This window comes from Gobius niger, assembly GCF_951799975.1.
Source record: "Gobius niger genome assembly, chromosome: 23".
In the NCBI taxonomy this organism is placed as follows: Eukaryota; Metazoa; Chordata; class Actinopteri; order Gobiiformes; family Gobiidae; genus Gobius; species Gobius niger.
Window position 1 is genome coordinate 11,917,751 of NC_136874.1, and position 25,816 is coordinate 11,943,566.

Genomic DNA, 25,816 nt, shown 5'->3' on the forward strand with positions numbered 1-25,816 from the left:
TGCAGGTAACAAACTCCGAGACACCAGACCTAATTCTTCCATTTGAGCTGCGCAAGGCCCGCAGTCTCCTGACTCCAAGCCAATATAACTACAGCCGTATCGATTTGCTGTCTGACACCGCAAGAAAACAAGTCCAGTAATTTTCCAAAATGCCAAAGTATTTATACAGGGGACTTCTGACTCGACCTTCAAATGTTCGCAGTGCAATCGCTTGACAAGTTTCAGAAAAGACTCAATTCCTACGATGATTTATTGTACGTATCAAGGTGTCGAGTTGACCTCAGTGCTGATTGTTGGAGAAAATCAAGTTCTCTGCCATTTGACCCATCCTTCTTGGTCAAATTTTTGGTACTTTTCCTAACGTAGAACTAGCCAGAGAATTCAATATTTGGATGTGACTGAAAACCTTTCGCCGAATGAATGTACGTAGTTGGCCCAAAACCTGAAAATGGAAATGGACTGTCTTACCTTTATCGCAGTCCAAACTCATTCTTAACTTTGTATAAAATTCCAGACATTTTGATTTTCTTAGGGATGAGTTGGCACTATCGCATCAGTATCACTCCCGGGTATTTGATCAATACAGTATACACATATAAGAAGAAAAAAGACCAAGATCCCGAACAAGGCCTTGTACTTGGGTGACCAGACATCCCAAATTGTTCCAAAAATGTTCCTAGTCCCGAATCATCAGCAGTAATTGCTTGATTAAAGGCCAACACACACCAAACACCTCCATTATTGTCTAAGAGAGAGTCCACAACAACACTCCAACCCTTGCCCCGGTCAGCAAACCTGTTCTATACAGACTTCTACAGCAAATCCAAGAAAGGTTACATTGGAACCGGCCTTTTTGGCTCACAGCCGTGCTTTGCTCCATCATTTCCTTTCTACACTTTCCTCTGCCTGTACAATGTGCTTAAATTTCAGTCATCGACATCTGGTCACCCTATCTTGACTAAACAACAGCCCACCACGGTGCTCTTCACTGCGTTCGACAAAACATCCTTTTAATAGTCTACAACGACTCTGCATATTTGTCCCCGCATTCCAATTCTTTTATTCTATTTAACCATTCAGCGGGCCTATTAGGATTCAACTCAGTCGTGCCAACAGTACAAATTGCGACTATTTTACGGACTCCTCATTCAGCCGCTTTTCCCAAACAGCCCGCAGACTCGGAGCCCATTACGACGCCCGTAAACGAGCTGATCTTTACAATTAAACCAACTCATTACGGCCTTCACCAAATGCCTAAGTCCATAAAAAAGGTGCTTTTCAACCATCCGAATATGGCTTGTCCTCTGAGGTCTTTCTATTTGCACCGACAATGCCATTATTCCCTCGCCTCCTCTTTTGACCCCTTGCTGCAAAATCCTTCCTTCTAATTAGAGAAATCCTTGCCTCCTCTCTCCTAGCTCCGCCGCCACAATCCCCTTTTGTACTCCAGGTCCCTTGTCGGCGTGTTTACTTCCCCTAGCTTGTTTTTTGTCCTCCATGCACGCAACCGGGCCGACCTTTCCGCCTAGCAAACTGCGCTATTACTATTCAACACTGGTTTGTTTATCTTATTACACCTCTTTGTAAATTTGAAACTCGAAGCGTCGCTCGGGATAATCGATCCCAGCAGGAAAAAAAGTCAACCTTAGCATCACCCAAGCTACATAAGCTACACGATTCTTCCATTAGCGGCTAATGGCTTTGGTGGCTAATAGGGTTTTAAGCATGCGCTTGGAGGAGCTTGCTACTTCATGCTAGATGGGTATGTATTTTTTTTCTTAGATAAAAGTCAGAGTGACTCTGCATTCTTCCATATGTAAATGGCAAATGCATTAGCGATGTTATTAGCGCTAGCGAAAGTGTGCTAACCTTTCCCGTAAAGCGCACATCTCCAGAGTAAGAATGCTTTTAGCGGCAGAAGTTTTAGCCGGCTAGCTTGGGGTAATAAAAGGCTTCGCTGCAAAAGCTTTTCTCCCAATGACCGACGGAAAGTAGAAGCATCTGGAAAGCTGGGGAAATTGCTATAATTTTTATGTGGCAAAGATGTTGCAAGGACATGCTAGTGATGGAAGCCTTTTTTTTTCCTTCAAAGGGTACCAGCGCAGTGAAAGGAGTTGGAGAAAGAAGTCAACTCAAACATGAAAAAAAAAAAAACGCAATTACGATTTCAGAATGAATTATCTTCCAGGAAAATGGTAGCTATTACTTTTTCCATGAAATTGACCTATAGTTTAGTGCTAATGGAACCTTACCTTCATACAGTACGTTGATTAGGTACATTATATGACCTCCCGTCTATTTAAAAGGTTCAATAGATATTATTAATCATCAAAAAGCAATTCTGTAGAAATAACTCCTTTAAGGACAACTAAAAACATGCACATGAAGGTCCTACACTTTGGTCTGTTTTTTAGTGGTGGAATAAAAAGTGCTTTGTCCTTCAGTATGCGTAAAGCAGAGATTTATGAAAAATAAAAACGTGTGCTGTGTATTTACTTACGAATGCTTTATATTGACCGTGAACAAGCAAGATATTTGGCATTGGTAACAATCGAGTCTTTCACAGTACTGTATATAATAACAAACACACTAAGAAACCTAGGAATGCGTTTGGACCACAGCTAACTACTTAAAATGGATATGCTCCCGCTTTTATTGTTTAAAGGTGCATTGTGTAACTTTTCATACGGGGAAAAAAGTTGATATTTGTGCATATGGGACCTTTCATTGACCCTGTGGCTGTATGTGGTTAACGTGGAGCCTTTACTTTCCTCTAGGATGCTCCAGAATCAATTGTTTTTTAAGGTTTCTGATGGGATATTGATGAGATGTGTCCTTCAGCAGAGAAACCCCCACCAGAAACCCCAAAAAACAATTGATCCTAGATTGTCCCAGAGGCCACCTGGATGGAAAGTAATATAAAATAGATCACTAACCGCTGGGTTACTGTAAGGTATTCATTATTATCCACCTTTCCCCTTTAAACAATACAGTTGGATGTGTACAGCTTGCTTCGAGCTGAATCTCAGTCCTACCAGAGTTTTCCATTGTTGTGAAGGGTTGTTTAAGCTGTCATCTGTACTGGCTTGTTTGGAGCTTTGAATTTCACCACAAAGGTTGAAAGCGACTCAGTGTTTGCTAGTTAACAATGTTAGCCTGCTATAATTATGTGCTCAGTTTACTCAAGTACACATACTTTGAAGCGATTGTGCTTTTGCAAGTAGTTTATTCATACCATACTTTTTACTTCTACTTGAGTAATATTAATGAAGTATCCTCATTCTACTTATTCTCATTCTTTACTAATAGAATTGTATATTCTATTACTCTTAATTGAGTAAAAACAAATAGTAACTCGTGCTACTGTGAGTAAATCTTTAAGGAAAAAATCTTGATTTTGACATCTAGAATATGTACATGTACCGTATTTTCCAGACTATAAAGTCTCAAAAAAAAAAACTTCTATGAGGGTGGGAGGCAGTTTTCATCCAAACAGCAGCTCTGGGAGGCTATTCTAACATCCTACAAAGAAATCCAAGCAGAAAACTCACAAGTTTAATGGATTTAAGAATTTTGAAGCTGCTCTCACACAAGGGCTCCTATGGTAAAATACTGTATAACTTGACCTGTTAATATTTTTTTGGATTAAAATAGCTTCTGATTTCAGTAAATATGACCTAAAGCTACAAATTCAACAAATGACCATTTTCAGTTAATTACAAGCTTTAACATGTATTGAAACGATGAGTTGCATAATAATTTGGAACAGTGGATTTTAAGGTTTTTACTATATTTATTTGTGAAAAAAATACTGTTATCACTAGGAAATTTTTTCCACCACATTTAAATGATCCTCTACCAGTTAAAGACTTGAAAATTATGCTGACTCTCATTTGAGTTGACAATTTAGAAAATCTTCGAAAAATGTCATTTGCATAATAATTTGGAACGCAGTGTAGTTTCTCAATTTACGTCACTACTGAAACATGAATCAAACGTTGACACTCAAACATTTACTCAGTACTTGCAGTACTTTATATATAATTTATATATTTATAATTATTTGGGTCACTACTTTTCACCTCTACTGGAGTAAAGTTATCTTAAAGAGACTATACGGAGTTTAAAAATTTCAAAATTATGTATTTTCCTCCCCCTACATGTTCCAACAATGTCCTAAGGTGTAGAATGAGCCCAGACCTGTTCACCTCAACTGCCCCTAAAATCCTGCACTGTCACTCAAAAAGCTGTTAATTCGGGTCTGAAGTGCCGTCATGCACGAGCTTGATATAGAAGCTGCAGTTACACGTTTGACCTGAGGTGGCAGTAGTGAGTATAAAATGGCGAACTTGCATCTAGCCCCTTTAAAGTAACGTTATTCTTAAAGTAACTATTTTCAATTATGTCAGCATTCATACATACACTTCAGCAACACCAATAAAAAGGTGAAATAATAATAAAACACATTGTTATTTGAACCAATGATGATACTATCCATCTTTTTGAAAACTTTGTCAAATTTGACCACGTTTCTCCCTCCGTCTGGCCGTACGTACAGGACTCCCCTGATCGCGGCGGGCATTATCGGCAGCTTGTTCCTGATGGTGATCCTGGCCCTGAGCGTGGCGGTGTACGTGCGGCGCAAAAGCATCAAGAAGAAGAGAGCGCTGCGCCGCTTCCTGGAGACCGAGGTACGTAAATACGTGAGTTTAGACATTTAGCCGTATCTGGTGTTCAAACAAAAAAAAAGTTCACAACCAACAAACTCTGCTGTGATTGACGAAAATGTCGAGCGCTTGAATGGCGGTGATTTTTCTTATTTTGACGCGTTACAAGTTGAATCCTGCCTCAGATCCGCGCTCCTCTCTAGGAAATTCTCTTTGAATGACTGCGTGCCGCTCTTCAAACACGTCGTAAGTCATGAGAGTACAAAGACACACAGCCTTTTGTACACTGACGCCGCGGATCTGGCGGGAACGGCTTCATAACTCGCCCGGGGAGAGCCGCGAAAGTGCCAGGAAACAAAACGATCATTTGGCAAAACAAGCGAAAATGCAAACGCGCATCCAGAAAAAAAAAACGTCCGTCGGGGGAGGGATTGTAAACAAATGTAATGTGCTCACAGGCCGTTTCAATCTGAAGGGGCGTTTCGACATAACGTAGTGTTCGCATGTGCACGATGTCAGCAGCATGCACGAGAAATGACTCCATACTGCGTATAAATCGAAGTTGCAATGTTTATCTATGACTCAATCAATTAATCAAATTTTGTTTGTATAGCATCTTAAGACAGCCAAAGGGTGCACAACGGGCTTTCAAGTAAAATACACAAGTCACAGAATAAAATAACATCAATAAAACACGAATGACATAAAAACAACAGCAGTCGAGTCACTGGTTCGGTGTTAAAAGCATAAATCTACATAATAGAGATCAGTGGGTCCCATTCAGCTCCATTCATAGTAAGGAAGACTGTTCATTAAAGGAACAGGCCACCGTTTTTCCATACTGAGATATGTTCTTACCTGAGCTTAGACGAGTTGATGAGTACCTGTCTGGTCTTTGTATGTGCCCGTGGAAGAGGGTGGTAGCTTCCAACTTCACCCTTGTTTGGTAGCCTGATAAACCACACCCACCTTCTTTCTACAAGAAAGTGAGAAAGTGGGTCTGGCCACGCACGGTAAACCAGTTGTTGATTGGCGGCTAAGGCCTAGCCGAACCAATCACGACCATCACAGAGAAATGAGAAGGTTACGTCACTCGCTGCACCTCTATGTTTTTAGTTTAATTAACGTTAACATCAGCCAAAACTAATCATGGATGAAGTAGTAAAGGATTTTGCCTCGCGTTCTCCGCGTGAGTTTATAGTCACTTCAGATTTTTTAAATTGGACACAGCTGTCGTCACGTCCGCTAATCGCTAATTGGTTTATTTCACTGACAATCTGTGCGCGTTAGGCCCGCCCCTTCAAACTGCTCCAATTGCTCCGTGACCAGACTAATTCCCTGCGTGGAATGGACAGGGAAGAGTATGGCAGAGCCAGGCAACTTGTTTGGAGCTGTAGAAATATACTGGGAGAGGCCAAATGCTAACAACATCTTTGGTCGTTGTGCGAGACAGAGCGCACACACAAAGACCAGACAGGTATGCATCAACTCATCTAATCTCAGGTACGAACATATCTCAGTATGGAAAAATGGTGGCCCGTTCCTTTAAAATAGATCTACATAATAGAGATCGGTCGGTTCCATTCAGCCCCATTCATAGTAATGATCCTGTGTGGTCTGTTAAATTAACATGGCTGCTTTATCTCCTCCTACGAAACCTGTTCCTTAAAAGGGCAAAAAGGCGGGAAGCCCCACCCAGCGGACCCGCTACGAGCCTCTACAGTGCTCCAGAGCCTGTCAATCATAGAGTTCCACTTTTTATTTCTAATATACAAAAAACAGTGTGGTTAAAAATGTGACACCTACCCCAGCGTTGTCACACAGGTCATAGCGATTTGTAGAAATAATCTTTGGAGCCAGGCTTTTACAGCCATGTCAGCTCCCCCACCATGAGGACCAAAGATAAGGGCTTTCCTCGCCCATTAATTAAAAGCCAGCCAGAAAAAATGTGTTTTTAACTGAGATGTGAAAACTTTTAGCTAAGTAACTGTTCAGATATCCAGGACGTGAGTTCCACAACTTGGGGCCAAGAGAGGTTGCCAAACTTCTTGTAATTGGAACTGGGAAAAACCAAAGAGGTGTGGTTGGAAGAGACTCCTGACTTTCTGATGGATAGTTACCAGTTCGGTGAGGTCGGCCAGGGGCCAGTGCAACGATGGCCTTAAACATGAATAACGGGACCTTAAACTCCACCCTGAACGAACCAGGAGCCAATGATGGAGGCGTGAGTGACCTTTCAAGGCCAGACGAAAATGGTTTGAAATGGTTTATGGTTAATGGCGTAATTAAGCGAAATGGACTCTTTTGGGGAGCTTTTAAGCTTGTTGCAATCTTCAAAAACATATATTCGAGTCTTCCCCTGTGACCACTTTATCACAAAATGAACACATGTTGGCCAAAGCTGTTCCACTATTGACATTTCACATTACTGGACTCTTTGTGATAGGTTGATTGCGATCTCTCACATTGCTTAACTTTTTTTTTAAATGACCTCAGCTTTCCTCAGATCCACTCCTTCGTAAGCTTGTTGAGTCCAATTTGCTGGGGAAGCCCTCGGAGACCGCCGGCTTAGAGTGTCTTTGAATTCTCTCTGGCTCCCGTCTGTGTTCGTAGTCTTTCGCCTCTCGTGCGGTGACCCTAAATTGCTGTCCCTTCTAACCCCGCTCCCCTCGCCCCCGCCGCGGCGCCGCTCCCGGGGAAGAGATCAGGTCAGCAAAACGTGTCGCCGGCCGGCACCGCAAACCGCGGCGACTCCGAGCGCATTAGTCCCGCTTCATTGAGCCGGGATCGAAGGTCGGGGCCCGGGTGTTTTTTTTTGTTACCTGTGGCACTGCGAGTCCGGCGCCGCGGCGGTGTGCGCCTCGCTGCGAAAAAGCAATTTGTTTCAGGGGTCAAAAGGAAGCGGTGGGAGACTGTGGGAAGGCTGTGATTTTCTTTTTGGTTCGAGGTAAAAAAAATAAAATAAAAGATGCTACAAAAATACAGCAGTTGGAGAAAAAAAGATGAGGGCAGGGCCGTCTCCGGGTCAAAGGAGTCTTGGGCCGTCTTTGCAAAGCTACAATAGGGATTTTTTTTTAAACACTACAGGTGTCAGAACCTAAAGGCGACCTACTGTTAGTGATGTTTTAAGAAAGTAAAAGGTGCATTATAGAACTTTCTGTGTGACCCAGTGGCTGTATGAGTGGTTAGAATGGCACCTTTACTTTCCATTCCTCTATGACGCTCCAATTGTATTCCTTAAGTGTCTGGTTAGGCTTTCATCGGTCTCCATGGCTACGCATACATTCCATCCAAGAAAACCTACCCTACGGAAAATGATTGAGCGTTGTAGAGGCCACAGTGATCGAAAGTAAAGGTTCCATGCTATTACACACATGTATCAAGTCTTTTTGTGAAGGTCCCGGGTTCGATTCCCACCTGGACGGGGCCTTTCTGTGTGGAGTTTCCATGTTCTCCCCCTGTCTGCTTAGGCATCCTCCAGGTGCTCCGGTTTCCCCTACCACTAAGAACATGTACACTAGGCCAGGATGAGTGTATGAGAGTGCGCATGGGGGACGACGGATGAAATTTAGCCCAAAGCTACAATCCGGTGTGGCTTGTTTACATGCATGAGACCCACGTATGTTCATCAACATGCACTGTTCGGACCAAATATACCAATAAACCAACCAAACTTTATGTTTTTTCATTTTGTTTTGTTGCTATTTTGACACTTTTTTTGAGAAGGTTTTAGATTTGGGTAAAGCCAAACTGGAAAAAAACTGTGCTCGGTTGAGGCTACACATTATTTGGGGTTAAAAATCCTTCAAAAACTCCCAAAAAATATCTTAAATAATCCATGCTTTCCCGAATTAGCTCGCTTGCTAACTGTCTGCGTACGTTAGTATTGAACTCTGCTTCTCCTTTTTATTTCTATGGTAAGGAGCCGGAGCGCCCTCTGCTGGCTGCTGACATAGAACAGTGAAAACAAACGGGTATTCCCTCAAACAATCTCCCATCAAACCAGGCCCCGGAGGTCGCGGGAATTTGCATGTCCGTAAAAAACAAAATACAAGCCTCCAGTTTTACCCTTAACTGCAAGCTAATAAATCATCGGCGCTATGATGAACACAGTCTAAGTGCAGGACTGATCACCGACGATTCAGTACTTCAAGATTCCAGGTTCCACCAAAGTAAACACAATTTCTCAAGGAAGAAAAAACCCTACCGCAGGCACGCTTTAGCAGAGGAAATGAGGTTCACCCAAAGCCATTAACTGCAAGATCACCGCTTTTTCTATATTCCAATTTCCTTGCAAAAAAAAAAAAAAAGAAAAAATCCTGAAAATCTTCCCTCGCGCAGACTCAATTTTCTTGTCAGCTCTCATAAGCCCACAGAAATACTCGCGTTCCATCACACACAGTCTCCTCTCCCTCTGTTAGCGCTCCATTGAAATGCTGTAGGCGCTCTCATATTGGGAGGGGGGGTGAAAAAAGTGCTCTGCTTGCAGTCTGCGGCTCCTCTCCTCTCTCCGATAAAACCCTGCGATAGCTTGCATGTGTGGAGCTTCTGCATTCAAAAGCAGAACCGGGAGATCAAGCTTGTCTGGCGGAAGGGATTCCAGGGACGGCGAAGGCTCCCCCACACCCCACCCCCGGTTCTATTCAAATCCGTCTTCCACAGATCGCTAACCTGTTGAGTTGAAAAATGAAGCAGCTTGTATGGGCTGTCAAAAAGAAAGAAAAAAAAAGTGTCCCGCGCTATTTCCATTTCAAGAAGACGGTTCTGACTCACACACACGGAAAACAAAGCTGTTTTACTCCTTGATTCGGGGCTTTCTTTGACGACGGAGCCTTTTATCGTGTGTAAACAAAGTGACTTTAAAATAGTGCCATGGAGAGAGCGTGATGCGTTTTCAGTGGGGTTAGCGTCACCGAGCATCGCGTTGTGTAGATCATCAAGATATATGTTGTAGTATTTGGCAAACACTGACGAGACACAGCAGGTGAAAGCATTGATGTTCGAAGTGGAGATTTTTAGATCATTTCCTCCCTTAAAGGTGAACTATGTAACTTTTACTGTCAAATAGTGGCCTCCCCGAAAAACAATTGATCCTGTATTGTCATAAAGGCCACTGTGAGGGAAAGCAAAGGTACCATGCTGCACCCATAATGCCACTAAGTCACTGAAAGGCCAAATATGCGCAAATTTTGTTTTTTTTCCCACATAAAACGTTGCATAGTGCACCTTTAGCATCTTAGTTTTTAAGTCAGAGTATAAAAATGACAAAACTTACCCTGTACGATGCTTGTTTTAGGCCGAGATAACCGGAAGTAGCCTCATATTGACAGATTTTACGTCCACGTGTCCTGTGAAGGGTGTCTGTGATGACGCTACAATCCAAATATGGCGTTTTTCCTTCTGTGAGATGCCGGGTATGAAAGAGTGGAGGAAAACTTTTGTCACAGGGATCATTTAATATTTAATTCAAAGCCTGATTAATTCAGCTTTAAACCCACAAAAAAACAAGGCAACATTGGAGTTTTTACAGATATTTTCCCTTATGATTAGCTCCTCTTTCCTCAAGTCTTTACTTTATTACAAAAGTAATGAGTTACACAAATATATAACATTTTTCGGTGTTGCTTTAGATTAAGGTGTGCTCTTTACATATTAGTAAGCATTAGGGTTAGGTTTAGGGTTGGCTATGAATAAGCGTATTATTAATGGCCTATTAGTGTATTAACAGATAAAAGTCTAAGCAGTGTGTTAATACTTTACAAGCGTATTATTAATGCTTGTTAATACCTTATACACACCTTGATATAGAGCATTACTCATCTTTCAGTAACTAGGGAATATAACATGTTGCTTACTGAAAATACAGGAGTATATTAGTCATTATATTTCAAGTACCTCAAGTTACAAGAGCATTTAAATAAATGCAACAAAAAAGTGCCAAACTCCGCCCAAACAAAATGCTAAATCAAGTTGCACACCGGCGTATGAGATCTGCAGTTAGCTGAAGCTAATGTCAAAACACAAGAGAATGGGGGAAAGTGAAATAAAAGGACATCTCTGACTGCACTTTTGCTCGGTGGTTTTATTACTATTTTCAGTTTATAGTTTGCCAAAAAGTAACTCAAAGTAGTGTAACTCTGCTACATTTTTGAAATAGTAACATGGAATATTTTTTTTTTACATTTTTAGACCTGTAATCACTAATATAGAATATATTACAATAGTAAAGCCCAACACTGGTTACTAATATGTCAGTAAAATAAAACCACACATTTAAATCTGAGTCTGTCCATTATTTAGATTTTGTTGCTGAAAAATTTAGAAACATTTTTATGCACAAAATGCCTTATTTTTATACGAAAACATAAATTGACAGAAAACTTGCGACACACTTTTTTCTCATATTTACATAAATAATGTTCAGCAAAAGTTTCAAATTGATATCTGTAGTTTGTTTTTTGTTTTCTCCCCATTCACCTGCAGTGTCTCGCCTTGAATTAGTTATACGGCTTGTCCTCCTCATTTTTAAAGCCCACGATCCATCACCGGACCAGCTCTGGGCTCAAAGTGTGTTCTTCACAGCGCCATAGCACGCTTTAGCTTCATGTGGGTCACAGAGTCTGTTCTGCCAGTCTCTTCGATTATCGCTGTAGCTCCAAAGGCAGAACACATGATCTATATACTCTACCTTACTGACCTCATCTCAAAATCCAAATTGTACGTTTGGGTTTGTTTACTTGGACCTGTTAATAAAAGCCCATAACACTGCGCTCGGAACGCGAGAGTGCAGCTTTCTGTCCGACACCGTTATTATCTCCAAAGAGTGTCTTTTCAGCCGATGTCAGCGGTTCAGCGCGGTCAAACCGGACATAAACAACTCACCGCTGCAGTCCGCTTCACCCACATCCCATTCTGTCTTAACATTCAATATGTAGCCTCTTTCCCCCCCCTCGAATTTGTTTATGTACCGAGCAGTTTCCAGGCAACCGGAACCGTGCGAGGCCGTGTTTTCTGAAGGATGGGTCGCCGGGTGCAGTCGCTCTCAGCCCCGGCGTGTGGAAAGAGGAACAACGTGTTTTCATGTTCGCTGTGTCTAAAGGATAGGAAGGAGCTCGTCCATGTTAGAAGGTCAGAGCTGAGTGGACAGCCCAATAACACAGAGAAAAGTTAAAAGATTTCACAGAGAATGGGGAAGGGAAAGGGCAGGTCTGGGTTCCGGTTCAAAGGAGAACGATGAGATTTACCGGAGAGGAAACGGACCTTGCATCGGATGTTTGGTGCTACTTTGAAAAGCTACACTGTCATTACTAGATCTCTGAGAGTTGGAGGCTCAGTTTCTAAAGCCGAAGCACTTAGCTACGCAAACGCCACACAACTGGTTTCACCTACCACTAGAAACATGTACAACAGGCCGGGATGGATGAGTGTGTTTGAGAGTGTGCATGTGGGACGACGAATGGAAATTAACCCAAGGCTAGAATCCGGTGTGGCTTGCTCATTAAAGGGACTATACAGAGTTTAAAAATGACAAAATTCAGTTTTTTCCTCCCCCTACATGCAGAGCCGTGGGAAGATGTTTTAGTTAGGGGGCGCTGAGGGACAAAATGTACCCCAAAAATACTTTTTCTGTGCACAAATCCTATATATTAACCTCTTAACTCCCGCCTGAACCGAGAGCATTTTCTCCAGTTCCGCTTTACCCAAATCGTGTAGGCCAGTGTAACGCCTCATTTGAAAGACCTACAAAACTAAATTGATCTTTTTCCTCACATCAGTTTTTTATTTCATCACTTTTTTTGTTGGGCAGTCGTCTCATTTTTGTCAAATTTTCGTGACTTTATTTGTCACTTTTTTTGTCTAATTCTTATCTTTTTTTCGTCCATTTCTTCTCATTTTTTTGTCAAATTTCTCTCACTTTTTTGTCAATTTTTGTCAATTTTTTGTCACTTTTTCGTCAATGTTTTCTCACTTTTTTTCACATTTTCATCCTTGTTTTCGTCTCAGTTTTGTCGATATTTTCACACCTTTTTTCCAGAAGCTTTTGGACTGGGGTAAAGCTGGAGAAAATGTGTTTGGTTCAGGTGGGAGTTAAGGGGTTGATATTGCCTGCAGTTCACAAACTATCCACCAGGGGGTGCTGCAGAGCCCTCAGCACCCTGGGTTCCCACGGCCTTGCCCACATGTTCCAGCCATGTCCTTATGTGTAGAATGAGCTCAGACCTGTTCACCACAACTGCCTCTGAAATCCTGCACTGTCACTCAGAAAGGTGTTATTTCGGGTCTGAAGTGCCGTCATGCACAAGCTTAAAATAGAAGGTGCAGTTACACGTATGACCTGAGGTGGCAGCAGTGAGTATAAAATGGTTAACTTGCATCGAGCCCCTTTAACATGCACTGTCTTTTTTTTGGGAGGGAGCAATTTCACATTCATTTTATCTTCCAAAATCATACAGTGTGGATGCTCAAAATGGAGTCGGCTGAAGCAATGAGCTTATAAGTGCCAACCCCATGTTCAATTCAATATACATTTACATAACATAATAAATTACAAGGTCTCGATTACATTGACTTTTGATACAAGCGAGTCCTCTCTGAGCTGAACAGATACAATCATCTCTACCAAATAAACCAATATACTAAACTAAACAAAAATATTTAATGAAAGAACGAAAAAATGCCAAACTCCCCCCAAATAAAATGCAGCACCAAATCAAGTTGGAGGTTGTTGTAGAAGATGTGCAGTCTGTAGTTAATGTCGTCAAAACAAAACACGAGAGAATGGGGCATTTTTACTATTTTCAGCTTAGATTTTGCGAAAAAGTAACTCAAAAGTAACTCAAAGTAGTGTATCTCAGCTACATTTTTAAAACAGCAAATATGGAATACAAACATACTACATTTTTAAAGCTGCAATCACAAATATAGAATATATTAACATTTTTAAGTAACTTGCCCAACACTGCTTGCGATATGCAATATGGCGGTGCAATGTTGCTATAACTATATTGCGATATTTTAACATGGTATGTTATATTCTATTTAAACACAAATCGCATGTTTTTCAGCAGCTCATCAAAAAATGTGTAAAATTGAACTCAGAGTTAGCACATGTTTAACTACATATGAACTTTTAAACATGTTTAAGTTCTGTTGTTGTTGTTTGCAAAGAAGTCGATCTCAGTCCAATGAAGACTGTAATGATGTCGCGGATATTGCATCACCTAATATCGCCTTATGATATTTTTGGTATATTGTGCAGCCTTAAAGAGACTACCACCTTAGGTCATATGTCTAACTGCACCTTCTATATTAAGCTCGTGCATGACGGCACTTCGGCATTGCAGGATTGTAGAGGCAGTTGTGGTGAACAGGTCTGAGCTCATTCTACACATTAGGACATGGCTGGAACATGTAGAGGGAGGAAAATACATAATTTTTACATTTTTAAATGTATAGTCCCTTCAACAATGTAAAAGCAATAGAAAGCCTGCAGGATTGCCGTATGCCCAATACAAACTGGGGAAAAGATCTATCACTTATTTCTGTGTGCGTTATTTTTACGTCTTCTGTCCGTTAGACCAACAAAATCTGTTTGTCCCTCTCCGACACTGACCCGCCGCTCGTCGACAGGTTAAACAGGACAGATCAGGAGAAGTCATGTACCAGCACACAAAGCCGCACAAATGTTATTGTAACAACATGGCCTAAATGGAGGCAGCTTTTCATTTACAAACACAACTTTAAGTCCACAAGGCTCATTTGCATAAACCCGACAGTCCTGACTGTGCCGTTAATGCAGCTGCTGCTAATGAGCTAAAGCTGAGTTTATCTCTCCCCGTCCTCTCTTTCTGCTCTTACACAAGCTGCAGAGAAGAGCTGGGCTTGTTGGTCAGTGTTTCTCTGCACAGTGGATCCGGCTGGGACTCAGAGACTGAAGCGCTGCAGGACCAGGGACTGCGACCAGCTTCATCTTCTGACCACAGTAAAACCTTTCCTCAGTCAGAGAGACCTCGGCCCCTGCATTGACGACTGTAATCCGCTTAATGTGAACCAGTGCAGTCACATCCCTCCCGTGTGTGCATCCATGTAGCTGCACTGGGGTCCAAAAGCAGCCCGTGGGCGATGGGTGCACGAGACACCACCATCAAACCGGCTCCGGTCAAGGCTGGATCGATGGGGACGAGGCCCGCGCATAATTTCCTCTACGCGCTCTCTGCTTTGGCTTAAGCACCGACGCCAAGGTCCGAATGTTTCAAGGTTTGGCCGAGAAAAAAGTGCAGCAGGACGGGCAAAAAAACAGAAACAGTTTGAGGTTTTTAAAATTTATTTTATTTTAATGGATGTTCTCTGTGATTTACTTTCAAGTTCCTGTACCCATTTCTTAGTGGTAGATAGTGAAAGTAAATCTCCACAAATCATCCCGTGTTTGAGTGTGTTTTGGAAGTGTGGAAAGATCTTGGACCTCTATCTCTAACAGTTTAAACCTCACACTGACTCAAACAACAAAATACAAAAAAAAAAAACTGATTCTCCTAATTGAATGTATTAAATCTTGACTAACAACAAACAACAAAGTTAAACATTCGTTGTCAAGATGATCGTTTCTACCATTTGTAGCGGCGGTCGCTACTTTGATGAGTCGAGCTGCTCATTAGGGCCATGTTTAGTAATTATCCAAATGTTACGCAGTGCGCCTTTAATTAGGAAAGCACAGGGAGAAAGGTGAAGAGACACTTTTAGCAGATCCTTAGAGCTGGGACTTGAACCCTCTACAGCCATATGTGCCCCAGGCTTATCCACTAGGCCGGAGCTATGAGGCCTTATCAAAACTATAGTAGTTTAGGGCTAGGACGATACACTTTTGGTACTATACAATACGTATTCCGATACAGAGGGTCACAACGGAGCCTCAATGAATGTGAGTAAGAAAGTACAAGTTGAGTTTTCAAATCTATATCAGTAAGACATGAGTAAAACATTTTTGAAAGCTCCAAATGGTATGATAAAGGTAGAATAAGTTGAGTCCATTTTTCATTTTTTCCGTGAAATTTACTATTTTCTTTTGGACTTTTTTGCTAAAACAGCTACTAAGTACTCACAGTACTCAAGTCACATATTTCTCCAAGTACTTTTACTTTTAGTAATTGTTCGTGTCTCTACGTTTTACTTGTACTTCATTTCAAAGTAACATTACCACCTCTGTTAACCATATCAACTTAAAGTCAAAAACATTTGTATCATATTTTTCTATACCTGAGTTAACAAAAGTATTGCAATGCAGTAGGTGTATCACAACAAAGACGTATTGCGATATATTGCAAAACGATATTTTATCCTCGCCCTGATAATGATAGTATGCTAAATGCTGATTTCAATTTTAATTTAGTAAGCTTTAATAAATACAGACACATTTCCTTTCAAACTAAGTCTTTTTTCAATGTACTTGATGCCCCCCCTGCAATACCTCTGAGGACCCCTAGAGGGCCGCAGAAAAATTTTATCAACTTTTTTCATTTTTATCTTGGGCTGCGTTGACAAAAACATGTAAACCCCGGTCAGATCGACGTCCTCCATGATTCTGTGACATACTCTTGCTCGTTGTGACCCAGATATTGCGTCCGTAATGTGATAGCGTGATACTGTGATAGCGAGGGCCGACTTTCACGACAATATGCGCAGACGCCCCTGTCTTATGCTTTATTTATGTTACACCCTAACAGACTAAATACCCTGTTTTCTTCCAAATAAACACATAAATGGGCCACCCGCAGGTCCGCTCCCCGTGTTGACGCTGCTAGCCGCTGTTTACTTATTCAATAGCCAGTAATTCGGTGAATGTATGCTAGCTCGGGGCTCCCGCGCACCACTTATTTGCCCAATGAAGCGTCGCGGTCCTCTCCATCCCGCCGCCGCCGGAGCTCATTTGGCACAGCGCGGCGTGTTATTAGCAGCTAAATAAAGTGGATTGGCAAGTTTAGACGAGAAACAGTGGACCTAAGCCTAATTTTTTGGTTGTTTTTTTTTTTTTTCCCCGCCGTCCTAATGAGAGGATACAAACACAAGCCGGTCAACATCTGCTGCCGCCGATGACCGCGTCCGTGTGCTGTTATGCGCGGTGTTGATGGGTTTTTTTTTCTGTGTGTCCTGCTTGGCTAAATTGATGGTTTTGTGGTAATTTGCAGATGAGATGCGCTGAGACGTTACTGCCCAAATGCCGGGCTGACGGAGGCGATGTGGACGGAATGGAAAAAGAAAACACACGTTTGGGGATGAATGATTAAAGGTCTAGCTTCGAACCGGGGAGTTTTGATTGAAACAAATTGAGCAGCGGGGCTTTCTTTTCCATGTCCAGATCACCCCCCTCGTCCTGCTTAGCTACTCTTGACCATCGGAATCAGGGGCCTGTTGCTACAAAGCAGAGTTCCCCACTACACTTACAAGCTCCCCCCATTCTTCACAAAATATCTTACAGGAACAAGCCACCGTTTTTCCATGCTGAGATATGTTCTTACCTGAGCTTAGCTGAGTTGATACGTACCTGTCTAGTCTTTGTGCCCGTGGAAGAGCTCGGTCACTTCTAACCTCACCCCATTTGGAGCCATATGAATACATTGGGAGAAGCTAAATGCCAACAACATCTTTGCTCATTGTGCGTGACTTGGGGCAAGCACAAAGACCAGACAGGTACGCATCAACTTGTCTAAGCTCAGGTAAGAACATATCTCAGTATGGAAAAACGGTGGCCTGTTCCTTTAAGACTGAAAAAAAATTATGCAATCTGTGCTCAGCTTAAATGTGGTCAGTGGTTGACAACAGCCAAGAACGTCTTGATGATTCATTTGTTTAATGACAATAAGAAAATAGAATCGAATGAGATGTTGTTAAATGAAGTGGCATTTCTCTGTGTCTATGTTTATTTTCATGGCTGTGTAGGAAGGTCCTGTGGGAGGCAACTTTTGTTGGCTGTGACCCCCCAAATCAGCACAAGAGCTGACTCCCTCTTGTCATAAATCCAAGCTGCCCCCAGGAGGTCCCCACCCTCCATTTAGACGAACATACCCCACCGCCACAGGGAGAACTCATAAACTCCCCACAGAAGAAGTGCGAACAGTCTGGGAATAGGACTTCCTTTCTCTTCCACTTCCCCGTCACCATTCCTCTCTTTATGTCATGCTCCACCTCCATGTTGTCCGGCCCCGTGTCTTCTATCTCCCGCTCGCAGCCCGGCCATAACTACCTGCCGTTAAACCACTCGTCATTGCCGAGCGGCTGGCAATGTCATCCTTTGTACTTGCATGGAGCGCATTGTACCGAATGGGTTTCTGTCAGCCTGAGTGAGAGCCCGCTTTGCCGACCCCCTGATATACGCGCTCGTTATATTGTTTGATGGCGCGGATAGGCCGGGTGATTATGGCTGATAAACCGCGGCGGGGCGGGCCCCCGTGAGGCTGATGGACTCATTAAGACGCGTATCGATCAGGGACATCGATCGGAGCATGTATGTGTTTACGCGCCCTGTGCTGCGGATGTTAATATGCGCGAGTAAACAGGCAGAGGGAGAGGCAGCGGAGATGGGCATTTCATTTTCTCCTTTGATTTATCTATTTATATTCATGCAGTTTGGCTACATTTTCTGCCTTTCATTCCCGTTTATGCCAATAGAACATTTTCTGTTTTGGGGACATGACCCCCAAATTCCCCAACAACTAGGGATCCCTTCTGTCAAATGTAATTAGCATCTGTAATCATTTCTGTTGCAAAACATTCAAAATCTGCTTCATATTGGATATATTTTGATATTTGGCTTAATTTCACTTAAATGTACAGTTCTTGTGAATACAGTCAAATTACTATTGACCATAGATACAGACGACATCTCTGGAATCGCCCATATATGGTCATGTTTGAAAACAGTTAAGGGAGAAAATAATTCTAAATATAGTTTTCTACTAAAGAAAGAAACAAAGACATGGAGAGGAGCAAAGTGGTTCAACAGCCCATAAATACATAAAAAATGGAGCATGCTAACTTGATGCTACATGTTAGCATCGGGCTAATGCTAACGGTTATTTTATGTGGTAAATGAGTTCATATTCCACCAGAAAATGGATTAAAAGAGTGAAAAATTGTGTTTCTCTAAAGATTCTATATTCCCCCTCGGCGACGCCCCCTTCTATGACGAGATGCTATTTAAACTTGAGATATTTAATTCAAACTTTTAGTATGACGTAAATGTGAAAAACGTACAGCAAGTTTTCATTTAATTAATGCTTTCAAATAAAAACAAAGCATGTTATGTGTAAAAACGGTGACGAAATCTAAATAATGGATAGAGCCCAGTTTAAATGTATGGTTTTGGAATAAGAATTGGAGATTAATGGGATGATTGGAGGGTCTTTCATCTCCCCCTGGTGTCTCTGGCCAGAAATCCACAATTGCAACTTTTCCTGCACCGGGTCGGAGGCCCCAATACACACTAACAGAATCACGAAGAAGAAGCTAACAGGCTAACGGGCAAAGCTAACTGCGGGCTAGCACCACTTAAACAGTATTTACAGCCAAGTTTGAGTGAAAAAACTTATCTCCATTGTGTAATTGGATGAACAATATCCCTCTGTCCCTTTGTCTTTTCTGTCAGCGTAGTATTTACTCTCACGGACAATTAATAAGTAAAAAACTGTAATATGCTACAACAACTACAGTGGCACTTATGGCCACTAGGGGCATGAGTTACTTAGTTCTGCTTTAAGTGGTGTTAGGGTGGTGCAAAGTGTCCATTGGAATCCTTTTTATTCTTTTTTTAACTCACCCTTTGGCCACTAGGGGGTGGTATTGCAGCAATGTCAGCTCTCCACCAGGAGGACCACATTATTCCATTGTGTATGTACTGCATAGGTACAAGTTCCAACACATTTTGTTCTGGAAAAATAGCTTTAATCCACTCTTGAATTAACCAAAACATAGGATTACTCAAACGTGCTTTAATGACACAAACTACAAATCCATCGGTTCTTAAAGTAAAGAAATACTTTCCACACGTCGAGCTCTCCGTAATGGCACCGCGTCTGCACAAAAACCGTCCATCTTACTCAGACTGCTCCCAAAGTTCGCCGTATATTCTGTTTATATCTTTTTCAAAGTTGACTCTGCAGCTTTGATTCCGAGCGCAGCCACAGATGCAGGTGGATATTAAAAAATGTAAATGTTATTGCGGGGGATCCCACGCGCCGCTCTATATCGTCACCGACTGCGCCCTCCGCAAAACGCTCATATGCAACAATGTCCCTGCCATTCTAAATGACTTATTCATTATTCATGTGTTGACATCTATTCATTTGCCTAATTGTTTTCTTGTTAATGTAGCCAGACGACAGACATAATTCATCACACTCTTTCTGAATTGGAAAACCTCGGGAAAACGCGTGGGTTCAAATTGCATTATGATTATGAGCGGCCCAGAGCGATGCGTGACTTTTGAGTGTTGCTCTTGTTCTTATAGTTTTACATGGTCTTTTCCACAATCTGAAACAAAGTGGAGTTCGCAGGCGGGTTCCCTCATCAACCCAAAACATGCTAAATAGGTCCTTTAACCTCTTAACCCTTTATAGGACAAGTGACTATATGCGGTCACACTTTACATATTTCCTCTCTGCTGCACATCAGTATAAGGTAAAGGAGCATGTAGTCCTCACTCAGCCAATCAGAAGAGATCACCCTACATCACAGGTCCCGCCTCTGTGACATTTGACCAATCAGCAGAGACCTGCCCCACTCTCAACTTCCTGTTTTCTCTGAAGACTGAAAAAACCCAGGTCTGGCTACATTCATGCTACATTTCTTTACATAACTTGAAAATAACCATGGTGAGTTGATGAAACTCACACATTTTGTAGTTGGATAATTGTGTTAAGTGATGATGTTTGTGTTGGTTTTGGAGGACGTAGTGAAATGAGTGAAATTACAGCATGAAAAAGGCAGGCACCACATTTGATCATATGGTGCCTGCCTCTAAGTAACCTAAAGTTACTTAGAGTATTTTCTTTCTTTCTAGGACTATGTGTTTATGTTGCCAAAGGTTATTTTAGTAAAATATTTAGCCAAACAATATTGGAGGTGACTGACCCCGCCCACTGCACGCAAAGCACAATCACATTACAAAAACTCTTGTCTATGACAGGTGTGATCATTCAAACATCAACATCACAAACACATACTGTCACCTGAATACCAGCACGAGACCTGAAAGTACTTTTTGTATATTTTATATATAAACCTCTGTATATTTTTACCCCTTAAAGGGCAATGAACCAAATATGGTCATTTCAGAAACCCTGAAAAACAATGAATCCTGGAGCGCCCCAGAGTCTTTCAAGTCAGACTCAACTCTACAAATTACAATTATCCATCCATACTTTACAGCTCTCACGTCCAGTTTTTATCTTCAAATTCCCGATTGTCTCTAATATCTCTCCCGCCAGCGTCCACGTCCACCAGTCGACCACACACCGCGGTCACTGGCGCCCACTCCTTTAAGCCCACTTTGGCCCGGCTTTTATGTATGAACAGCTGTGTGCCTTTGCGGAGCGTGATGGCACATGAAATCGCTCGGAACACTCGTCTTTAGAGGCCAACCCGTTCTCTCGTCCCGGGGAGGCGGGGTGAACCAGAGTCGAACCATCTCGCGGCACGCGTCTGTAGAAGTTGTCCGTTTTTTCTAAAAGCAGAGACTGAAAGGTCGAGTTGGAGAGTTGGAAGATGGTCGTGTTGCTAAGAATGTTCGTGTGTATCTTTACAGTTGGTGGAGCCTCTGACCCCGAGTGGAACGGCGCCCAATCAAGCTCAGCTGAGGATTCTAAAGGAAACCGAGCTGAAGAGGGTCAAGATACTGGGCTCCGGGGCATTTGGAACAGTCTACAAGGTATGGAGAGAAAATATAGACCTAAGATTCACGATGCTCTGGTTCTATTTCAAATCCGAACTGGAATCATGAAATCAGGCAGGATTATTCTTTTTAGATCAATTTTCAACGCTATTTCCATTGTGTGATTCTCATTGAAGACATAAGGATATTGAAGGATGTATTTGAAGTTCTTCAAAATGGCCGCCCTGTATTCTTGTCACAGGCTTTGAAGTCAGAACATCGCGAAGCCCATTGAGACAATGTCAAAAGTCCGAAGCATCAGTATCAAAGCAAATCTATTTTACCTTTTGTGTTTAAAACATAATTCCTTTTGTGTGAGGTCATCCACCATGCAAATACTCTTGAAATAAAAGAAAAAAAACAATACATATAAAAAGCGTTTGATCGATAAAAGTTGCTCGATCAAATCAGATGAATTAATTCAGCGTTGTGAATAATAACTTTGGAGCTTCACAAAAACATGAACACGGCTAATTCCACCTCCCGTACGGCCACACGACTGGGACAAAAAACACTGTATAATACTTTGAGCACAGAACTGGCCAGAACTTTGTGTATTTTTAAACCTCAGCATTCACAATTTCACAAACCCCAAAGTAGTTTCACTTAGCTCTGATCCGCTCCCTTTTTATGATTTGTACCAATATTCCAAACAAGGTTAAAGCTACACCAACAGTCATTAAAAAAAGCTGTCTAACAACCGAGACATACGACAAAGCTGTGTGTACAGCTCAAACAGAAACCAAGGCTGATCCAAGGGCAGAGAAGTTCTTAAAAACAGGTTTGTCCTGCTGCCCTCGGACAAATTATTCACACCCAAGTCCAAAAGTACAGCCCTGAATAAACACATCCTCCGCTGCTTTCAGAATCCCATTTCCACTGCTGTCAATGTATTACCATTTTCTGGCAATGCCAAACAAAATCTTTCTTTATTGATGAATGTATTTACTTTCATCAACAAACAAAGCAAAAACAGGAACTTAAACTAAACCTCCTGAACTAAAGTCACATGACTGTCTCTGAACGGGTCCAAAAGGGGAGACAATATTCCAAATAGTGTGCACAATGTTGATCAGATTAAAAGACTTTCATGTTTGTGAATCCACTCACACCCAAATAATGACCCGGGAAAACATTTCTTTCCAAAATTGTGTCGGCCCATGTTCCAACTCAAACGATCACATAACATTCTAGAATGATGTGAACGCAACCGATTGCTGGGTTCCAGGTTCTAGAATGTGATCATGTCACAGGACCCAGCAGGAGCCAGTTTTTCCTATTAACTACACTACACTTTCACAAGTCGTAGCCAAAAAGAAAATGTATGGATTAGAAAAAATATCATTAATATCAGTCACTGGGTCCATGATCTCTCTTTACAAGACCAAAAATGTCCTGAAAGACAAAATAATTTTTCCTCTATATAATAGTATAGGCCAGGGGTGCCCAAAGTTTTTGTCTCCGAGGGCCAAAATGAAAAAGTGCCTGTGAGTCGCGGGCCAAACACGGCGATGTCAAGCACGATAGCATGTCACTTATAAAGTTCCTTTTTTTCGAAAGCCTACCTTTGCATTTAATTCTATCTATGCAAATAACATGCTATATTAAAACAAATGGTAACTATGGCAAAAGCCTAATTTTAGTAAAACAAAATCAACAATTGTAGCAATTTAGTGCAGTAACTTTACCTCATTTGTTAACTCAAAGAAAATGCCACATTAGATTATTTTGAAAGTGTCAGTTCAGCATCAATTCTTTTATAAGTCACTTTTTTAACATATACTGTTTATGTCAACAACCTTTGCAATAAAAGTTGGAAAACTGTAAAAGTTGATGCTACAACGCTCTGTAATTGATATATACCAAGACACCACAACAGTATTTCCTTAACTTTGCGAAAGGAGTGAAACAGCGCCCCCAATTTGACCCTCGTGGTCAAAAAGTGTACTGCATCCATATTTACTATTGAGAATGAATGGAACCATGCAGCGCAAAAGTAGGTCACTCTCTGGCGGGCCAACAGAATTGTTTCGGCGGGCTAACTCTAGCTAGCACTAGCTAAGACTGCTGTTTCTCCCTTCTACTGAACAATCTGCTCTGAAAAAATATCCATATGGGCCCGATTTAGAATTGACTTTATCGATGAAATGAAAAAGGGTGAGTGAAAAATTGTGTTTCCCTAAACATTCTCTTTCCCCCCCTTTGAAGCCACGCCCCCTTCTATGACGAGATGCCGCCTGGCTATACGGCTTAAAGCTGGGGTACCTGACTTTTTGTTGTTGTTGAAGAGTACATTTATTTGACATAGGCGTGAAACATAGGCGTGCATACAATTAATTTGCTTGAACAATTCGGATATGTAGGACAGATTGTGAGAGCTCGAAATGAGAACTAGAAACTCAGGTACCCCAGTTCCATTGGACCCGTAAGTAGGGTGATAACAAGAAGAGGATGGAAGGGAGTTACCCAAAAACATTCATTGCACAGACCTTATTTCGTGCTGACTTCCTACTCACTAACGTTGTTCCTCACTCACTCATTCACGCACTCCCAAACGCACTCCCATCCTTAACAATCGAACACTTGTCTTTTTTGTGCAGGGCATCTGGGTCCCGGAGGGCGAGACGGTCAAGATCCCCGTCGCCATCAAAATCCTGAGCGAAGCCACCGGCCCCAAAGCCAACGTGGAGTTCATGGACGTGAGTGTTTCTGTCGCTCTTCACTCGATTTTTCATTTCATCTCTCCTTGTTAAATGCGGGTGGAGGCGCCGCTCGCCACTTGTGCCGTGGAATTGCGCGCTAAGTTCTTGGGAGAGCAGAACGTGGGACGCTGACAGTAATAAAAGGGGGAGAGACAGCCGCGTATCGAACCAGGCTCTATTAAAAACTCACTTGTTTATGAGCTGGCGCTTTATTGCGATGCAGCGGTGACGGCAGTAAAGTTTGCAAAGAGGGCGTCGATATCTTTCTATATTTGTTGAAAACGCTCGGCAGAATGGTTGGTATTGTGTTACGAGGGTATTGCTTTGTGTCTGGTTTGTATGGATTTGGCATTGGGTTAAGGCAATAGAATGTGTTGTTGTGTAACTTAAAGTGGACGCAAGCACATTATAACCAAGGCTGAAAAACAGTCTTTCGGGCACAAGCCTCGGCATCGGGAATTAAGGTTTAAATCTAATTAGAACAAGGTCGGTGATGGATTATAGGCTTTCAAAATGTGGAAGGACAGCTTTCTGTTTCAGGAAGTACAGATCGGAGCGCTTCGGTAAAAGAAGAAACAACCAAAGTGAACAGGATTACTGGTAGTGACGAGGGGAAGTTGTAACTAGGTCTGTCATGAGAGCAAATTTTGAAGTTCGATATATCGAGGCAGGAAAATATCGCGATAAACGATATTATTGACTCTAATGATAGGGCTGCTCGATTATTGAAAAAATAATAATCACGATTATTTTTGTCATAATTGAAATCACGATTATTCAAACGATTATTTGTTGCCTTTAAAAAAAAGTCTTTATTTTATTGAAATATTTATTAATAAAAAAAACGATGCTGAATATTTTCTGTTTTCTGGACAGTCAAAAAAGTACAAATGATTTCAAGTTTGCCTCGATTAAGGAGAGGTCTCTGTTTCACACCTGCCCCCTGCTGGCCAGCCCTCACACCTGCGCAAGTAAACTGAGCAGCGCGGCCTGATGACATCATCACACAGCGCTGTTTGTTTTTATGTCAGGCAAAAGCATGAGTCATGGTGATATGCGAAGGGAAAATAATCCCAGCGCCATGAAATAATGCATGTCTGCTTTGCAAAAGAAAATAAATAAATAAAAAATTTGAAAATAAAAAAAGAAAATCGTTTTTTTCGATTATGCTAATTTTGTAATTGTTAAGTGTAATAATCGAAATCGTAATCGAATTTCGGTTAATTGCCGATGAGACGGGATTTTGACAGAATTTGACTTAATAAATAATGTTTGGTTCGGTTTCCTTTGTATGGAGAAACAAACTAATAACGATGGGAATTGATAAGATTTTACCGACATAATTAGAACAAGAGGAAGAAATATGACTCCTTTGACAGAAGGTGTATTCTGATTAAATTTCAGATTGTAATAATGAACTATGAAAAAAAATTTCAGGCTTAAAAGTTGATTTCAGGAGCAGTCTGTGCCAGGGACTGACACAGGAGAGTGAGTCTAATAATCCCGTCATACTACGCTGTACGTTA

At 41.7% G+C, this 25,816-nt stretch overlaps 1 protein-coding gene across 4 annotated transcripts in view; it reads left to right on the forward strand.

The window, feature by feature from the left end:
- LOC306981807 (receptor tyrosine-protein kinase erbB-4-like) overlaps positions 1 to 25,816 on the forward strand; it is a 494,462-nt gene that overhangs the window by 413,525 nt on the left and 55,121 nt on the right. For all 4 annotated transcript variants that reach the window (XM_079581509.1, XM_079581507.1, XM_079581508.1 and 1 more), the window contains exons 17-19: positions 4,559 to 4,691; positions 21,463 to 21,585; positions 24,189 to 24,287. In XM_079581509.1, the coding sequence (XP_079437635.1) occupies positions 4,559 to 4,691; positions 21,463 to 21,585; positions 24,189 to 24,287 (355 nt within the window). The remainder of the gene's footprint in view (positions 1 to 4,558; positions 4,692 to 21,462; positions 21,586 to 24,188; positions 24,288 to 25,816) is intronic.